Source organism: Petromyzon marinus, unplaced genomic scaffold (genome assembly GCF_048934315.1).
Source record: "Petromyzon marinus isolate PM22_M1 ecotype Great Lakes invasive population unplaced genomic scaffold, UKy_Petmar_22M1.pri1.0 PM_Scaffold_415, whole genome shotgun sequence".
Classification (NCBI taxonomy): domain Eukaryota; kingdom Metazoa; phylum Chordata; class Hyperoartia; order Petromyzontiformes; family Petromyzontidae; genus Petromyzon; species Petromyzon marinus.
Window position 1 is genome coordinate 13,957 of NW_027423408.1, and position 18,241 is coordinate 32,197.

Consider the following 18,241-nt stretch of genomic DNA (forward strand, 5'->3'; position numbering starts at 1 on the left):
TACTACTCCACCCACTACTCCACCCACTACTCCACCCACCAACTCCAACCACTACTCCACCCACCAACTCCACCCACTACTCCACCCACCAACTCCACCCACCAACTCCACCCACGACTCCACCCACCCACTACTCCAACCACCAACTCCACCCACTACTCCACCCACCAACTGCACCCACCCACCAACTCCACCCACCCACTACTCCACCCACCAAATCCATCCCACCAACTCCACCCACCAAGCCACTACTCCACCCACTAATCTACCCACTACTCCACCAACCCACCCACCAACTCCACCCACCAACCCACCCACTACTCCACCCACCAACTCCACCCACTACTCCACCCACCAAATCCATCCCACCAACTCCACCCACCAAGCCACTACTCCACCCACTAATCTACCCACTACTCCACCAACCCACCCACCAACTCCACCCACCAACCCACCCACTACTCCACCCACTACTCCACCCACCAACTCCACCCACTACTCTACCCACCAACTCCACCCACTACTCCACCCACCAAATCCATCCCACCAACTCCACCCACCAAGCCACTACTCCACCAACTCCACCCACCCACTACTCCACCCACCCACTACTCCACCAACTCCACCCACCCATCAACTCCACCCACCCACTACTCCACCCACTACTCCACCCACCAACTCTACCCACCCACTACTCCACCCACCCACTACTCCACCAACTCCACCCACCCATCAACTCCACCCACCCACTACTCCACCCACTACTCCACCCACCAACTCTACCCACCCACTACTCCACCCACCCACTACTCCACCAACTCCACCCACCCATCAACTCCACCCACCCACTACTCCACCCACTACTCCACCGACCAACTCTACCCACCACTACTCCACCCACCCACTACTCCACCCACCCACTACTCCACCCACCAACTCCACCCACCCACTACTCCACCCACCCACTACTCCACCCACCAACTCCACCCACCCACTACTCCACCCACCCACTACTCCACCCACCAACTCCATCCACCAACCCCAGCCATCAACTCCACCCAAGAGCACTTGCCCCTACAGCCCTGCTAGAGGCTACCTGGGGGAGCTTCGCCTGTGTGTGTGTAACAGCACTTGCCGCTACAGCCTGCTAGAGGCTACCTGGGGGAGCTTTGTCTGTGTGTAACAGCACTTGCCCCTACAGCCCTGCTAGAGGCTACCTGGGGGAGCTTTGTCTGTGTGTGTAACAGCACTTGCCCCTACAGCCTGCTAGAGGCTACCTGGGGGAGCTTTGTCTGTGTCTGTGTGTAACAGCACTTGCCCCTACAGCCTGCTAGAGGCTACCTGGGGGAGCTTTGTGTGTGTAACAGCACTTGCCCCTACAGCCCTGCTAGAGGCTACCTGGGGGAGCTTTGTCTGTGTGTGTAACAGCACTTGCCCCTACAGCCCTGCTAGAGGCTACCTGGGGGAGCTTTGTCTGTGTGTGTGTAACAGCACTTGCCCCTACAGCCCTGCTAGAGGCTACCTGGGGGAGCTTTGTCTGTGTGTGTGTAACAGCACTTGCCCCTACAGCCTGCCAGAGGCTACCTGGGGGAGCTTTGTCTGTGTGTGTTTAACACTACACTTGCCCCTACAGCCTGCTAGAGGCTACCTGGGGGAGCTTTGTCTGTGTGTGTGTAACAGCACTTGCCCCTACAGCCCTGCTAGAGGCTACCTGGGGGAGCTTTGTCTGTGTGTGTAACATCACTTGCCCCTACAGCCCTTCTAGAGGCTACCTGGGGGAGCTTTGTCTGTGTGTGTGTAACAGCACTTGCCCCTACAGCCCTGCTAGAGGCTACCTGGGGGAGCTTTGTCTGTGTGTGTAACAGCACTTGCCCCTACAGCCTGCTAGAGGCTACCTGGGGGAGCTTTGTCTCTGTGTGTGTAACAGCACTTGCCCCTACAGCCCTGCTAGAGGCTACCTGGGGGAGCTTTGTCTGTGTGTGTGTAACAGCACTTGCCCCTACAACCCTTCTAGAGGCTACCTGGGGGAGCTTTGTCTGTGTGTGTAACAGCACTTGCCCCTACAGCCCTGCTAGAGGCTACCTGGGGGAGCTTTGTCTGTGTGTGTAACACTGCACTTGCCCCTACAGCCTGCTAGAGGCTACCTGGGGGAGCTTTGTCTGTGTGTGTAACAGCACTTGCCCCTACAGCCTGCTAGAGGCTACCTGGGGGAGCTTTGTCTGTGTCTGTGTAACAGCACTTGCCCCTACAGCCCTGCTAGAGGCTACCTGGGGGAGCTTTGTCTGTGTCTGTGTAACAGCACTTGCCCCTACAGCCCTGATAGAGGCTACCTGGGGGAGCTGTGTCTGTGTGTAACAGCACTTGCCCCTACAGCCCTTCTAGCGGCTACCTGGGGGAGCTTTGTCTGTGTGTGTGTAACAGCACTTGCCCCTACAGCCCTGCTAGAGGCTACCTGGGGGAGCTTTGTCTGTGTAAACCACAACTGCAGCCAATGGAGCGTTTAATATTTTATTTTTTATTGTTGACTACAACCACAACTACTGCAACAACCACAACTACTACAACAACCACAATTACATCACGACTACTACTACAACCACAACTACTACAGCCACAACTACTACAACCACAACTACACCACGACTACTACTACAACCACAACTACTACAGCCACAACTACACCACGACCACTACAACCACCGCCACAACTATGACAACTATAACGACACCACCACAACAACAACTACTACAACCACAATAACCTGTAGCAACCATTACACTCACATCACAACAACACAACCACTGCAATCACAACCACCACTACAACCACCACTACAATCACAACCACCACTACAACCACCACTACAATCACAACCACCACTACAACCACCACAGCAATCACAACCACTGCTGGCGGGTTGTGTTCAGTAGCACAGACACACGGAGAGTGGTGGTTGTGGTGGTTGTGGTGGTGGTTGTCGTGGTGGTTGTAGTGGTGTTTATTGTGATGGTTGTAGGAGTGGTGTTTGTTGTGATGGTGGTTGTAGTGGTGGTTGTAGGAGTGGTGGTTGTAGTGGTGGTTGTAGTGGTGGTTGTATTGGTTGTTGTAGTGGTGTTTATTGTGATGGTTGTAGTGGTGGTAGTGGTGGTTGTAGGAGTGGTGGTGGTTGTGGTGGTAGGAGTGGTGGTAGGAGTGGTGGTGGTGGTTGTAGGAGTGGTTGTAGTGGTGGTTGTAGGAGTGGTGGTGGTTGTAGTGGTGGTTGTAGTGGTGGTTGTAGGAGTGGTGGTGGTTGTATTGGTTGTTGTAGTGGTGTTTATTGTGATGGTTGTAGGAGTGGTGGTTGTGCGGTTGTTGTAGTGGTTGCAGTGTGGTGATTGTAGTGTTTGTAGTTGTGGCTGTAGTGGTGGTGGTGATTGTGGTGGTTGTAGTGATTGTGGTGGTTGTGGTGGTGGTGATTGTGGTGGTTGTAGGGGTGGTGATTGTAGGGGTGGTGGTGATTGTAGTGGTGGTGGTGATTGTAGTGATTGTGGTGGTTGTGGTGATTGTAGGGGTGGTGGTGATGGTTGTAGTTGTGGTGGTGGTTGTAGTCGTGGTGGTTGTAGCCGGACTACAGTCAAGATACGGATCAAACACCCGGACCCATCACCATGGCAACCAGCGGCAACACCCAGCACGTAACCACGGCAACCAGCGTGTTACCATGGTGACCAATCTGTTTCACGCGTTGCCATGGAAATGTTGCTTTTCCAGTGTCTATCGCCATGGTTACCAGTCCCGTTGCCATGGTTACGACATCGTCAGGTGCTTTGGCAACGCCCCCCGCAGTGCGCGCCCACACTGTACACCGCACTGTACCAAGGTAACCATGGTAACCGCTGTGCCACGCCCCCCCGTTCCGGAGTGTACTGTACGAAGGTTAACCACCTAAGGGCACTGTAGCAGGTTAACCACCCGAGCGCGGTGTTTCCTAGGCAACCGCAGCTAACGCACTGTACCTCGGGGCTAACAACTGTCCCGCACTGTACCACGGGCTAGCTACTGTCCCGCACTGTACCACGGGCTAGCTACTGTCCGCACTGTACCTCGGGCTAACCAGTCCCGCACTGTACCTCGGTAACTACCGCACTGTACATCGGGCTAACTACTGTATCGCACTGTACCGAGGTAACTACTGTGCCGCACTGTACCTCGGGGCTAGCTACTGTATCGCACTGTACCGAGGTAACTACCGTATCACACTGTACCTCGGGTTAACCACTGCCCCGTACTGTACCTCGGGTAAACAACTTATCGCACTGTACCGAGGTAACTACTGTCCCGCACTGTACCTCGGGGCTAGCTACTGTACCGCACTGTATCGAGGTAACTACCGTACCACACTGTACCGCGGGGCTAACTACTGTGTCGCACTGTACTGAGGCGACCACTGTCCCGCACTGTACCTCGGGGCTAGCTACTGTCTCGCACTGTACCGAGGTAACTACTGTCCCGCACTGTACCGAGGTAACTACTGTCCCGCACTGTACCATAGGGGTAACCACAGCGCAGGGCGCTACATTTGTTAAATTAATTATTATTTTATAACTAACTAACTTCACAGTTGCTAAGAGAGGAGGGAGGGGCTCAATGAAGCGCCGAACGGCCCGCGACAATCAGCACACACTACTACAACTACAAAGCTCCCCCAGGTAGCCTCTAGCAGGCTGTAGGGGCAAGTGTAGTGACACAAAGCTCCCCCAGGTAGCCTCTAGCAGGCTGTAGGGGCAAGTGTAGTGACACACACAGACAAAGCTCCCCCAGGTAGCCTCTAGCAGGCTATAGGGGCAAGTGCTGTTACACACACAGACAAAGCTCCCCCAGGTAGCCTCTAGCAGGGCTGTAGGGTCAAGTGTAGTGACACAGACACAGACAAAGCTCCCCCAGGTAGCCTCTAGCAGGGCTGTAGGGGCAAGTGCTGTTACACACACAGACAAAGCTCCCCCAGGTAGCCTCTAGCAGGGCTGTAGGGGCAAGTGTAGTGACACAGACACAGACAAAGCTCCCCCAGGTAGCCTCTAGCAGGGCTGTAGGGGCAAGTGTAGTGACACACACACAGTGACAAAGCTCCCCCAGGTAGCCTCTAGCAGGCTGTAGGGGCAAGTGCTGTGACACAGACACAGGCAAAGCTCCCCCAGGTAGCCTCTAGCAGGGCTGTAGGGGCAAGGGGCTGTCAGTAGTAGCGAGTAGCAGCGTCTATGAAGGCTGCCGGCACCGTGGCACACACAGAGAGGGGGGTGTTGCTTGTACGCGTGCGCCAGCCACTCCCCACACGCCCAAGGTTACAATAACGCTACACGATCACCGCCAATGTGAACTAGTACAAGTTAATAACATCAAGTGGCCCTAGAGAAACCCGGCCATAACCAGCGATGACTATGCGAGGATACTCGGCACATTCGACGGCAAATACGAGACGAGAGAGCCAGGCCTAGAGAGCCTGGCTTTCCTAGGCCTTAGGCCTAGGAAAACCAGGCTCTCTAGGCCCATAAAAGCCTGGCTCGCTCAGCCTTAAGCCTAGGAGAGCCTGGCTCTCTAGCCCTTAGGCCTAGGAAAGCCTTGCTCTCTCGGCCTAAGGCCTAGAGAGCCAGGCTTTCCTAGGCTTAAGGCCTAGAGACCCAGGCTTTGATGAGACCTTAGGTCGAGAGGAGCCAGGCTTTCCTAGGCCTAAGGCCTAGAGACCCAGGCTTTCCTAGGCTTAAGGCTGAGAGCCAGGCTTTCATGGGCCTAAGGCCTAGAGAGCCTGGCTCTCCTGGGCCTAAGGCCTAGAGAGCCAGGCTTTCCTGGACCTAAGGCCTAGAGAGCCTGGCTTGCCTAAGGCCTATGGAACCAGGCTCTCCTGGGCCTAAGGCCTAAAGAGCCTGGCTTGCCTGGGCCTAAGGCCTAGAGCGCCTGGCTGTCCTGGGCCTAAGGCCTATGTAACCAGGCTGTCCCGGGCCTAAGGCCTGGCTTGCCTGGGCCTAGAGAGAGCCTGGCTGTCCTGGGCCTAAGGCCTATGGAACCAGGCTCCCAAGCCAGGCCTAAGGCCTATGGAACTAGGCTCCCAAGCCAGGCCTAAGGCCTATGGAGCCAGGCTGTCCCGGGCCCGAGGCAGCGAGGAGAATCCAGGCAGGCGAGGCCACCACCTCCGCCTTTAACAGTGGCCTGGAAACCCGATGTTCCTTTTGTTGTTCTAGGCCTAGAGAGCCTGGCTTGCCTGGGCCTAAGGCCTGAGAGAGCCTGGCTTGCCTGGGCCCAAGGCCTCAGAGAGCCTGGCTTGCCTGGGCCTAAGGCCTCAGAGAGCCTGACTTGCCTGGGCCTAAGGCCTGAGAGAGCCTGGCTTGCCTGGGCCCAAGGCCTCAGAGAGCCTGGCTTGCCTGGGCCTAAGGCCTCAGAGAGCCTGGCTTGCCTGGGCCTAAGGCCTATGGAACCAGGCTCTCCCAGGGCCTAAGCCCTGTGAGAGCCTGGCTGTCCTGGGCCTAAGGCCTATGGAACCAGGCTCTCTAGGCCTTAGGCAGCGAGGAGAAGCCAGGCAGGCGAGGCCGCCACCTCCGCCTTTAACAAACAGCGGCCTGTAAACCCGATGTTCCTTTTGTTGTTCTAGGCCTAGAGAGAGCCTGGCTTGCCTGGGCCTAAGGCCTGGAGAGAGCCTGGCTTGCCTGGGCCTAAGGCCTCAGACAGCCTGGCTTGCCTGGGCCTAAGGCCTGTAAACCCGATGTTCCTTTTGTTGTTCTAGGCCTAGAGAGCCTGGCTGCCTGGGCCTAAGGCCTAGAGCCTGGCTTGCCTGGGCCTAAGGCCTGGAGAGAGCCTTGCTTGCCTGGGCCTAAGGCCCCAGACAGCCTGGCTTGCCTGGGCCTAAGGCCTGTAAACCCGATGTTCCTTTTGTTGTTCTAGGCCTAGAGATCCTGGCTGCCTGGGCCTAAGGCCTAGAGGCTGGCTTGCCTGGGCCTAAGGCCTGGAGAGAGCCTGGCTGCCTGGGCCTAAGGCCTAGAGAGAGCCTGGCTTGCCTGGGCCTAAGGCCTAGAGCCTGGCTTGCCGGGGCCTAAGGCCTCAGACAGCCTGGCTTGCCTGGGCCTAAGGCCTAGAGCCTGGCTTGCCTGGGCCTAAGGCCTAGAGAGAGCCTGGCTTGCCTGGGCCTAAGGCCTCAGACAGCCTGGCTTGCCTGGGCCTAAGGCGACATCTGGGCTCAGCAAAACGCCCGGAATGTGTTCCAGCATCGCAACAACAACAACAACTTTGTGTGTAGTGTCTCTCTTTCTACGTGACTTTAGCGAAAGAAGTGACAAGTAAACGTGTCCTGTAGTGTCAAGAGGGTTACAGGGGGGGGTGGGTCAGGGTTAGTGTCTGCCTGCATGTCTCCATGTCCGTCGGTCTCTGTCTCTCTCTCTCTCTCACTCTGTCTCTCTCCGCCTGTAGCGTCTCTGCTCAATCAGATGTCTGCTCAGTCGTCCGTCTGTGCTCAGTCGTCCGTTAGTCGTCCGTCTGCTCAGTCGTCCGTCTCTGCTCCGTCGTCCGTTAGTCGCCCGTCTGCTCAGTCGCCCTTCCGTCTGTGCTCAGTCGCCCGTCTGCTCAGTCGTCCGTCTGTGCTCAGTCGCCCTTCCGTCTGCTCTGTCGTCCGTCTGCTCAGTCAGACGTCTGTGTGCTCAGTCGGACCACTCGTCGTTGTCCAACTCGGAGTCGTCGTCCGAGTCGCCCGTCTGTGCTCAGTCGCCCGTCTGCTCTGTTGTCTGTCTGCTCAGTCGCCTGTCTGTCTCCTCAGTCGGACCACTCGTCGTTGTCCAACTCGGAGTCGTCGTCCGAGTCGCCCGTCTGTGCTCAGTCGCCTGTCTGCTCTGTTGTCTGTCTGCTCAGTCGCCTGTCTCCTCAGTCGGACCACTCGTCGTTGTCCAACTCGGAGTCGTCGTCCGAGTCGCCCGTCAGTCGCCTGTCTGCTCAGTCAGATGTCTGTCTGCTCAGTCGGACCACTCGTCGTTGTCCAACTCGGAGTCGTCGTCCGAGTCGCCTGTCTGTGCTCTGTCGCCCTTCTGCTCTGTTGCCTGTCTGTCTGCTCAGTCGGACCACTCGTCGTTGTCCAACTCGGAGTCGTCGTCCGAGTCGCCCATCTGCTCTGTTGTCTGTCTGCTCTGTTGCCTGTCTGTCTGCTCAGTCGCCCGTCTGTCTGCTCAGTCAGACATCTGCTCAGTCGTCTGTCTCCTCAGTCGGACCACTCGTCGTTGTCCAACTCGGAGTCGTCGTCCGAGTCGCCCGTCTGTCTGCTCTGTTGCCTGTCTGTCTGCTCAGTCGCCTGTCTGTCTGCTCAGTCGGACCACTCGTCGTTGTCCAACTCGGAGTCGTCGTCCGAGTCGCCCGTCTGTGCTCTGTCGCCCTTCTGCTCTGTTGCCTGTCTGTCTCCTCAGTCGGACCACTCGTCGTTGTCCAACTCGGAGTCGTCGTCCGAGTCGCCCGTCTGCTCTGTTGTCTGTCTGCTCAGTCGCCTGTCTGTGTGCTCAGTCGGACCACTCGTCGTTGTCCAACTCGGAGTCGTCGTCCGAGTCGCCCGTCTGTGCTCAGTCGCCCGTCTGCTCTGTTGTCTGTCTGCTCTGTTGCCTGTCTGTCTCCTCAGTCGGACCACTCGTCGTTGTCCAACTCGGAGTCGTCGTCCGAGTCGCCCGTCTGTGCTCTGTCGTCCGTCTGTCTGCTCTGTTGCCTGTCTGTCTGCTCAGTCGGACCACTCGTCGTTGTCCAACTCGGAGTCGTCGTCCGAGTCGCCCGTCTGCTCTGTTGTCTGTCTGCTCTGTTGCCTGTCTGCTCAGTCGCCTGTCTGTGTGCTCAGTCGGACCACTCGTCGTTGTCCAACTCGGAGTCGTCGTCCGAGTCGCCCGTCTGTCTGCTCTGTTGCCTGTCTGTCTCCTCAGTCGGACCACTCGTCGTTGTCCAAGTCGGAGTCGTCGTCCGAGTCGCCCGTCTGTGCTCAGTCGCCCGTCTGCTCTGTTGTCTATCTGCTCTGTTGCCTGTCTGTCTGCTCAGTTGGACCACTCGTCGTTGTCCAACTCGGAGTCGTCGTCCGAGTCGCCCGTCTGTCTGTCTGTCTGCTCAGTCGCCTGTCTGTCTCCTCAGTCGGACCACTCGTCGTTGTCCAACTCGGAGTCGTCGTCCGAGTCGCCCGTCTGCTCTGTTGTCTGTCTGCTCAGTCGCCTGTCTGTCTGCTCAGTCGGACCACTCGTCGTTGTCCAACTCGGAGTCGTCGTCCGAGTCGCCCGTCAGTCGCCTGTCTGTCTGCTCTGTCGCCTGTCTGTCTACTCAGTCGGACCACTCGTCGTTGTCCAACTCGGAGTCGTCGTCCGAGTCGCCCGTCTGTCTGCTCTGTTGCCTGTCTGTCTGCTCTGTTGCCTGTCTGTCTCCTCAGTCGGACCACTCGTCGTTGTCCAACTCGGAGTCGTCGTCCGAGTCGCCCGTCTGTGCTCAGTCGCCCGTCTCTGCTCTGTTGCCTGTCTGTCTGCTCTGTCGCCTGTCTGTCTCCTCAGTCGGACCACTCGTCGTTGTCCAACTCGGAGTCGTCGTCCGAGTCGCCCGTCTGTGCTCAGTCGCCCGTCTGCTCTGTTGCCTGTCTGTCTCCTCAGTCGGACCACTCGTCGTTGTCCAACTCGGAGTCGTCGTCCGAGTCGCCCGTCTGTCTGCTCTGTTGCCTGTCTGTCTGCTCTGTTGCCTGTCTGTCTCCTCAGTCGGACCACTCGTCGTTGTCCAACTCGGAGTCGTCGTCCGAGTCGCCCGTCTGTGCTCAGTCGCCCGTCTCTGCTCTGTTGCCTGTCTGGCTGCTCAGTCGCCTGTCTGTCTCCTCAGTCGGACCACTCGTCGTTGTCCAACTCGGAGTCGTCGTCCGAGTCGCCCATCTGTGCTCAGTCGCCCGTCTCTGCTCTGTTGCCTGTCTGTCTGCTCTGTCGCCTGTCTGTCTCCTCAGTCGGACCACTCGTCGTTGTCCAACTCGGAGTCGTCGCCCGAGTCGCCCGTCTGTGCTCAGTCGCCCGTCTCTGCTCTGTTGCCTGTCTGTCTGCTCTGTCGCCTGTCTGTCTCCTCAGTCGGACCACTCGTCGTTGTCCAACTCGGAGTCGTCATCCGAGTCGCCCGTCTGCTCTGTTGTCAGTCTGCTCTGTTGCCTGTCTGTCTGCTCAGTCGCCCATCTGTCTGCTCAGTCAGACATCTGCTCAGTCGCCCGTCTGCTCTGTTGTCTGTCTGCTCAGTCGCCTGTCTGTCTCCTCAGTCGGACCACTCGTCGTTGTCCAACTCGGAGTCGTCGTCCGAGTCGCCCGTCTGTGCTCTGTCGCCCTTCTGCTCTGTTGCCTGTCTGTCTCCTCAGTCGGACCACTCGTCGTTGTCCAACTCGGAGTCGTCGTCCGAGTCGCCCGTCTGTGCTCTGTCGCCCTTCTGCTCTGTTGCCTGTCTGTCTCCTCAGTCGGACCACTCGTCGTTGTCCAACTCGGAGTCGTCGTCCGAGTCGCCCGTCTGTGCTCAGTCGCCCGTCTCTGCTCTGTTGCCTGTCTGTCTGCTCTGTCGCCTGTCTGTCTCCTCAGTCGGACCACTCGTCGTTGTCCAACTCGGAGTCGTCGTCCGAGTCGCCCGTCAGTCGCCTGTCTGTCTGCTCTGTCGCCTGTCTGTCTGCTCAGTCGGACCACTCGTCGTTGTCCAACTCGGAGTCGTCGTCCGAGTCGCCCGTCTGTGCTCAGTCGCCCGTCTCTGCTCTGTTGCCTGTCTGGCTGCTCAGTCGCCTGTCTGTCTCCTCAGTCGGACCACTCGTCGTTGTCCAACTCGGAGTCGTCGTCCGAGTCGCCCGTCAGTCGCCTGTCTGTCTGCTCTGTTGCCTGTCTGCTCTGTCGCCTGTCTGTCTGCTCAGTCAGACCACTCGTCGTTGTCCAACTCGGAGTCGTCGTCCGAGTCGCCCGTCAGTCGCCTGTCTGTCTGCTCTGTTGCCTGTCTGCTCTGTCGCCTGTCTGTCTCCTCAGTCGGACCACTCGTCGTTGTCCAACTCGGAGTCGTCGTCCGAGTCGCCCGTCAGTCGCCTGTCTGTCTGCTCTGTTGCCTGTCTGTCTCCTCAGTCGGACCACTCGTCGTTGTCCAACTCGGAGTCGTCGTCCGAGTCGCCCGTCTGTCTGCTCTGTTGCCTGTCTGTCTGCTCTGTTGCCTGTCTGTCTCCTCAGTCGGACCACTCGTCGTTGTCCAACTCGGAGTCGTCGTCCGAGTCGCCCGTCTGTCTGCTCTGTTGCCTGTCTGTCTGCTCAGTCGGACCACTCGTCGTTGTCCAACTCGGAGTCGTCGTCCGAGTCGCCCGTCTGTCTGCTCTGTTGCCTGTCTGTCTGCTCTGTTGCCTGTCTGTCTCCTCAGTCGGACCACTCGTCGTTGTCCAACTCGGAGTCGTCGTCCGAGTCGCCCGTCTGTCTGCTCTGTTGCCTGTCTGTCTGCTCTGTTGCCTGTCTGTCTCCTCAGTCGGACCACTCGTCGTTGTCCAACTCGGAGTCGTCGTCCGAGTCGCCCGTCTGCTCTGCTCTGTTGCCTGTCTGTCTGCTCTGTTGCCTGTCTGTCTCCTCAGTCGGACCACTCGTCGTTGTCCAACTCGGAGTCGTCGTCCGAGTCGCCCGTCTGTGCTCAGTCGCCCGTCTCTGCTCTGTTGCCTGTCTGGCTGCTCAGTCGCCTGTCTGTCTCCTCAGTCGGACCACTCGTCGTTGTCCAACTCGGAGTCGTCGTCCGAGTCGCCCGTCTGTGCTCAGTCGCCCGTCTCTGCTCTGTTGCCTGTCTGTCTGCTCTGTTGCCTGTCTGTCTCCTCAGTCGGACCACTCGTCGTTGTCCAACTCGGAGTCGTCGTCCGAGTCGCCCGTCTGTGCTCAGTCGCCCGTCTCTGCTCTGTTGCCTGTCTGTCTGCTCTGTTGCCTGTCTGTCTCCTCAGTCGGACCACTCGTCGTTGTCCAACTCGGAGTCGTCGTCCGAGTCGCCCGTCTGTGCTCAGTCGCCCGTCTCTGCTCTGTTGCCTGTCTGGCTGCTCAGTCGCCTGTCTGTCTCCTCAGTCGGACCACTCGTCGTTGTCCAACTCGGAGTCGTCGTCCGAGTCGCCCGTCTGTGCTCAGTCGCCCGTCTCTGCTCTGTTGCCTGTCTGGCTGCTCAGTCGCCTGTCTGTCTCCTCAGTCGGACCACTCGTCGTTGTCCAACTCGGAGTCGTCGTCCGAGTCGCCCGTCTGTGCTCAGTCGCCCGTCTCTGCTCTGTTGCCTGTCTGTCTGCTCTGTTGCCTGTCTGTCTCCTCAGTCGGACCACTCGTCGTTGTCCAACTCGGAGTCGTCGTCCGAGTCGCCCGTCTGTGCTCAGTCGCCCGTCTCTGCTCTGTTGCCTGTCTGTCTGCTCTGTTGCCTGTCTGTCTGCTCTGTTGCCTGTCTGTCTGCTCAGTCGGACCACTCGTCGTTGTCCAACTCGGAGTCGTCGTCCGAGTCGCCCGTCTGTGCTCAGTCGCCCGTCTCTGCTCTGTTGCCTGTCTGTCTGCTCTGTTGCCTGTCTGTCTGCTCTGTTGCCTGTCTGTCTCCTCAGTCGGACCACTCGTCGTTGTCCAACTCGGAGTCGTCGTCCGAGTCGCCCGTCTCTGCTCTGTTGCCTGTCTGTCTGCTCAGTCGCCTGTCTTTCTCCTCAGTCGGACCACTCGTCGTTGTCCAACTCGGAGTCGTCGTCCGAGTCGCCCGTCTGTCTGCTCTGTTGCCTGTCTGCTCTGTCGCCTGTCTGTCTCCTCAGTCGGACCACTCGTCGTTGTCCAACTCGGAGTCGTCGTCCGAGTCGCCCGTCTGTGCTCAGTCGCCTGTCTCTGCTCTGTTGCCTGTCTGTCTGCTCTGTTGCCTGTCTGTCTCCTCAGTCGGACCACTCGTCGTTGTCCAACTCGGAGTCGTCGCCCGAGTCGCCCGTCTGTGCTCAGTCGCCCGTCTCTGCTCTGTTGCCTGTCTGTCTGCTCAGTCGCCTGTCTGTCTGCTCAGTCGGACCACTCGTCGTTGTCCAACTCGGAGTCGTCGTCCGAGTCGCCCGTCTCTGCTCTGTTGCCTGTCTGTCTGCTCAGTCGCCTGTCTGTCTGCTCAGTCGGACCACTCGTCGTTGTCCAACTCGGAGTCGTCGTCCGAGTCGCCCGTCTGTGCTCAGTCGCCCGTCTCTGCTCTGTTGCCTGTCTGTCTGCTCTGTTGCCTGTCTGTCTCCTCAGTCGGACCACTCGTCGTTGTCCAACTCGGAGTCGTCGTCCGAGTCGCTGTATTCCACGGCGATGCGTCGGCTCAGGATGGTGGCGACGTCGTTGGCGCCGGGGTCTCGGCGGTGAGCCTCCAACTCACGCAGCTCCTGCACCTTGCGTAGCTGGATACCTGGGGGGGAGGGGGAGACGCTCACCAGGGCGCTCACCAGATCACTCACTCACCAACTCACTCACCAACTCACTCACTCACCAACTCACTCACCAGTTCACCATCTCACCACAACCACCACCCACCCCACCCCACTCACCCCACCCCACCCCACCCACCCCACCCCACTCACCCATGCGGATGGCGGCCAGCAGATCGCTCCGAGCGTCGCTCACCGAGGGCAACTGCTGCTCTCCGCCCGCCCTCTCACCGCCTCCACCGCCTCCGCCTCCACCGCCTCCAACACCGCCTCCACCGCCTCCACCGCCTCCAACACCGCCGTCACCGCCCGCCGGACGCCTCGCCGGCGTGCCGAGATTCACCGAAGCCGCTCCGGCGGAGGAGGAGGAGGAGGAGGAGGCAGCCGGGACGGTGGTGGACGACGTCGGTGGCGGCGGCGGAGGCGGTGGAGGCGGTGGAGGAGGCGGTGGAGGAGGAGGCGGTGGAGGAGGCGGTGCCGGGTGTTGAGACGCGGCGAGCGAAGCCGAGGCGCTGACGAAGGCCGTGTGGGCCGAGGGGATGAGGGCAGACGCGGTGCCGGTGGTGGTGCCGGTGGTGGTGCCGGTGGTGGTGCCGGTGGTGGTGCCGGTGGTGGTGCCGGTGGGTGGAGGTGGTGGTGGAGGGGGTGGAGGCGGTGGGTGGTGGGGGTGGGTGGTTGTGGTTGTTGTGGTGGTGGCGCACAGGGTGGGGATGCTGGGTGGGTGGGTGGTGGGGAGGGAGAGACACCCGGAATTTATGTTTCAATCACTTATACACTCACACACTCACTTATACATACACTCACTTATACACTCACACACTCACTCATACACTCACTCACACACTCACTTATACACACACTCATACACTCACTTACACACTCACTCACTCATACACTCACTCACTCATACACTCACTCACTCACCACTCACTCACTCATACACTCACTCACTCATACACTCACTCATACACTCACTCACTCATACACTCACTCACTCACCACTCACTCACTCATACACTCACTCACTTATACACTCACTCATACACTCACTCACTCATACACTCACTCAGTCACTCACTCACACACTCACTTATACACACACTCATACACTCACTCACTTATACACTCACTCATACACTCACTCACTCACTTATACACTCACTCATACACTCACTCACTTATACACAACACACACTCACACACTCACTCATACACTCACTCACTTATACACTCACTCATACACTCACTCACTCACTTATACACTCACTCACACACTCACTTATACACACACTCATACACTCACTTACACACTCAATCACTTATACACTCACACACTTATACACTCACTCACTTATACTCACTCACACACTCACTTATACACACACTCATACACTCACTCACTCATACTCTCACTCACTTATACACTCTCACACACTTATACACTCACTCATACACTCACTTATACACACACTCATACACTCACTCACTCACTTATACACTCACACACTCACTTATACACACACTCATACACTCACTTACACACTCACTCACTCATACACTCACTCACTCATACACTCACTCACTCATACACTCACTCACTTATACACACACTCACATACACTCACTCATACACTCACACACTCACACACACTCACTCATACACACTCACTCATACACACTCACTCATACACTCACTCACTTATACACACACTCACATACACTCACACACACACTCCCACACTCACTCACTTTTACACTCACTCCGCCATTCGCCACTAAGTGGCGGTGACGTCACCACGACGCTTGTGCCAGGCTATGTGCACCCTGAGGCCACGTGAAGTGTCGAACGCCCGCTGGCAGGAGGTCACGGGGCAGACCCAGCAGGTGCCACGGGTCGACTGACTGAGATGACTGAGATGACTGGCTGATGCACCACCTGTGCCCCCTACTGTGCCAACCTGCTGTGCTTTAGCCACCCGGCGCTCCGCTCGCTGTTGTGAGCGTCGCTCCTCCGCCCTCCGTTGTTGTTGGAGGGCGACTGCCTCCAACTGCCCAGTAGCATCCTTCACGAGCCTCCTCCACAGAGGCCAATCTTGACACTGCTGGTACCAGTCATCGGCAAGTCCACTCAGCTCCACGTCCTCCTGTACCACATCACTCCATCTCTTCTCTAGCCCGTGCCGCGCCCGCTTAGCCCCCTCGATCCGGCCGAACAAAAGCTGTTTCGGCATGCGGTGGCTGGGCATGCGGGCTACATGACCCAGCCATCGCAGCCTTGCCTGCCGGAGGAGCTCACCGATGGGACCTTGCCCAGATCTTTCAAGGATTTCTGAGCTCCTCACACAATCCAGTCTGGTTAAACCCAGGATGGATCGTAGGCAGGCTAGCCTAAATGTTTCTAACCGGCGAAGGTGTTCCATTAGGGGGGTCCACGTTTCGCAAGCGTAGAGAAGGGAGGGAATGACCGTGGCCGAGAAGACCTGAAGCTTAGTGCGGAGCGACAGACCAGGTAGCTTCCACACAGCGTTACGCAACCGATGAAAAGATATTGCCGCTCGACTGATTCGGAGTGAGACCTCTGCTGTTAAACTGGAGCCAGTCATAAGCACACTGCCCAGGTATGGGAAACTCTCCACTCTCTCCACAACTGCCCCATCACCGATTGGGAGTTGTGGGGGTGGAGTGTCCGATGGTACAAAATACCCAGGCAGGTGCTTAGTTTTGGTGGGGCTGATGCTAAGGCCCCACCTCTTAGTGGCATGCTCCAGTCTCAGCAGCAGCGTCTCCAACTCCTCCTCTGACTGAGCAGCTATTACCAAATCATCAGCATACATAACGTGGTTGAGCAATAGGGAGCCATCCCTTGACCGCACCCGGGCATCGATCAGCCTCCCATTATATCTGTACCATATGGAGATTCCCCCGGTACAGCTGTTGAAGGCTTCACGAACTACGTGGTCAAAATAGATGTTAAATAATGTGGGAGCCAGAGGACATCCCTGTCGCACCCCAAGGTGTACAGGGAATGGCTCTGACTCCCGGCCACGTAGTTTTACCCGGGCCCGCTCACCATCATGAAGGTCCTTAATGATCGTGAGCAGAGGGTCAGGTACTCTAAAAGCACGAAGAACAACCCCGAGCCCAGGCCTACTGATGGTATCATAGGCCTTGACCAGGTCAATAAAGCAGAGATGTAGGTCTTGTTGGAATTTCCTACACCTCTGCTGTAGCAGACGGACAGAAAATATGGCATCTGTGCAGGACCGCCCTTTCCTGAAACCGCTCACTCATACTCACTCACCCACCCACTCACTCACCCACCCACCCACTCACTCACTCACTCACCCACCCACCCACTCACTCACCCACTCACCCACTCACTCACTCACCCACCCACCCACCCACTCACTCACTCACCCACCCACCCACTCACTCACTCACCCACTCACCCACTCACTCACTCACTCACCCACCAACCCACTCACTCACCCACCCACTCACTCACCCACCCACTCACTCACCCACTCACCCACTCACCCACCCACTCACCCACTCACTCACTCACTCACCCACCAACCCACTCACTCACCCACCCACTCACTCACCCACCCACTCACTCACCCACTCACCCACTCACCCACCCACTCACCCACTCACTCACCCACTCCTCACCACTCCTCACCACCCACCCACCCACCCACTCCTCACCACTCCTCACCCACTCACTCACCACTCACTCACCACTCACTCACCACTCCTCACCCACTCACTCACCTTCCGAGCGGAGGAGCTCCCATCCCGGGTGAGGCCGGAGGGGGGGGAGGGGGTGGGGGGGGTGGGGGGGGAGGGGGCGGGGGGGGGAGGGGGCGGGGGCTGCTGGGGCCGGGGGATCACGGCCCCTCCCCCCCCGTTGCCATGGGCAACCCCGCAGGCGGCGAGGCCCCTCCCCCCTCCTCCGCCGGGGGCCCCTCCGACCTCGAGGGGAGGGGCCCCTGGGTGGGGGGGGACTCCCCCTGCGGTTGCCATGACGATGGCCCCCACCCCCTGGGCCTGGTGGTGGTGATGCTGTTGGTGAGGGTGGTGAGGGTGGTGATAGGTGCCAGGGTAGGTGCACGCAGACCCCGCAGCACCTACAGAGAGAGAGAGGGGGGGTGAGTGGGTGGGTGGGTGAGTGGGTGGGTGGGTGGGGTGGGTGGGTGAGTGGGTGGGTGGGTGGGTGGAGTGGGTGGGTGGGTGAGTGGGTGGGTGGGTGGGTGAGTGGGTGGGTGAGTGGGTGGGTGAGTGAGTGGGTGGGTGGGTGAGTGGGTGGGTGGGTGGGTGGGTGAGTGGGTGGGTGGGTGAGTGGGTGGGTGAGTGGGTGGGTGGGTGAGTGGGTGGGTGGGTGAGTGGGTGAGTGAGTAAGTGAGTGAGTGAGTGGGTGGGTGGGTGAGTGGGTGGGTGAGTGGGTGGGTGGGTGAGTGGGTGAGTGAGTGGGTGGGTGAGTGGGTGAGTGGGTGGGTGGGTGAGTGAGTGAGTGAGTGGGTGGGTGAGTGAGTGAGTGGGTGGGTGGGTGAGTGAGTGGGTGGGTGAGTGGTGGGTGAGTGAGTGGGTGGGTGGGTGGGTGAGTGGGTGGGTGGGTGGGGGTGGGTGAGTGGGTGGGTGGGTGAGTGGGTGGTGGGTGGGTGGGTGGGGGGTGGGTGGGTGGTGGGTGAGTGGGTGGGTGGGTGGGTGAGGGTGGTGGTGAGTGGGGTGGGTGGGTGAGTGAGTGGGTGGGTGGGTGAGTGGGTGGGTGGGTGGGTGGGTGAGTGGGTGGGTGGGTGAGTGGGTGGGGTGAGTGGGTGGGTGGGTGAGTGGGTGGGTGGTGAGTGGGTGAG

The 18,241-nt window shown here is 58.7% G+C and overlaps 2 protein-coding genes and 3 long non-coding RNA genes across 5 annotated transcripts in view; 3 read left to right on the forward strand and 2 right to left on the reverse strand.

Annotated features, from left to right (window-relative positions):
• Positions 1–2,210: 2,210 nt before the first annotated feature.
• The window catches only part of LOC142923318 (uncharacterized), a 33,811-nt gene continuing 17,780 nt past the window's right edge, over positions 2,211–18,241 (reverse strand). Inside the window, exon 3 of the long non-coding RNA XR_012940682.1 lies at positions 2,211–2,452. This is a non-coding gene — a long non-coding RNA (uncharacterized LOC142923318). The remainder of the gene's footprint in view (positions 2,453–18,241) is intronic.
• Positions 2,495–17,215, reverse strand: LOC116937043 (uncharacterized). The gene is made up of 3 exons (XM_032944163.2): positions 17,163–17,215; positions 13,542–14,101; positions 2,495–13,369 (listed from the first exon to the last, which is right to left on the reverse strand). The coding sequence occupies exons 1-3, from the start codon at positions 17,183–17,185 to the stop codon at positions 13,209–13,211; spliced, it is 744 nt and encodes a 247-aa protein (XP_032800054.2). The 5' UTR covers positions 17,186–17,215; the 3' UTR covers positions 2,495–13,208.
• The window catches only part of LOC142923317 (uncharacterized), a 35,278-nt gene continuing 21,624 nt past the window's right edge, over positions 4,588–18,241 (forward strand). The window contains exons 1-2 of the long non-coding RNA XR_012940681.1: positions 4,588–4,689; positions 4,742–4,861. This is a non-coding gene — a long non-coding RNA (uncharacterized LOC142923317). The remainder of the gene's footprint in view (positions 4,690–4,741; positions 4,862–18,241) is intronic.
• LOC142923316 (uncharacterized) overlaps positions 5,331–18,241 on the forward strand; it is a 32,811-nt gene continuing 19,900 nt past the window's right edge. The window contains exon 1 of the long non-coding RNA XR_012940680.1: positions 5,331–5,466. This is a non-coding gene — a long non-coding RNA (uncharacterized LOC142923316). The remainder of the gene's footprint in view (positions 5,467–18,241) is intronic.
• Positions 17,304–18,241, forward strand: part of LOC142923319 (uncharacterized) — a 20,838-nt gene continuing 19,900 nt past the window's right edge. Inside the window, exon 1 of the mRNA XM_076064380.1 lies at positions 17,304–17,455. Coding sequence (XP_075920495.1) covers positions 17,304–17,455 — 152 coding nt within the window. The remainder of the gene's footprint in view (positions 17,456–18,241) is intronic.

Excerpts from the sequence above, each read along its gene's own strand:
- LOC116937043 (XM_032944163.2), bottom strand. The coding sequence starts at position 17,185 with ATGGGAGCTCCTCCGCTCGGAAG. Across the intron at positions 14,102-17,162 it reads GGAGCTCCTCCGCTCGGAAG|CATCCCCACCCTGTGCGCCA; the intron begins GTGAGTGAGTGG and ends CCACCCACCCAG. Across the intron at positions 13,370-13,541 it reads GCTGGCCGCCATCCGCATGG|GTATCCAGCTACGCAAGGTG; the intron begins GTGAGTGGGGTG and ends CCTCCCCCCCAG.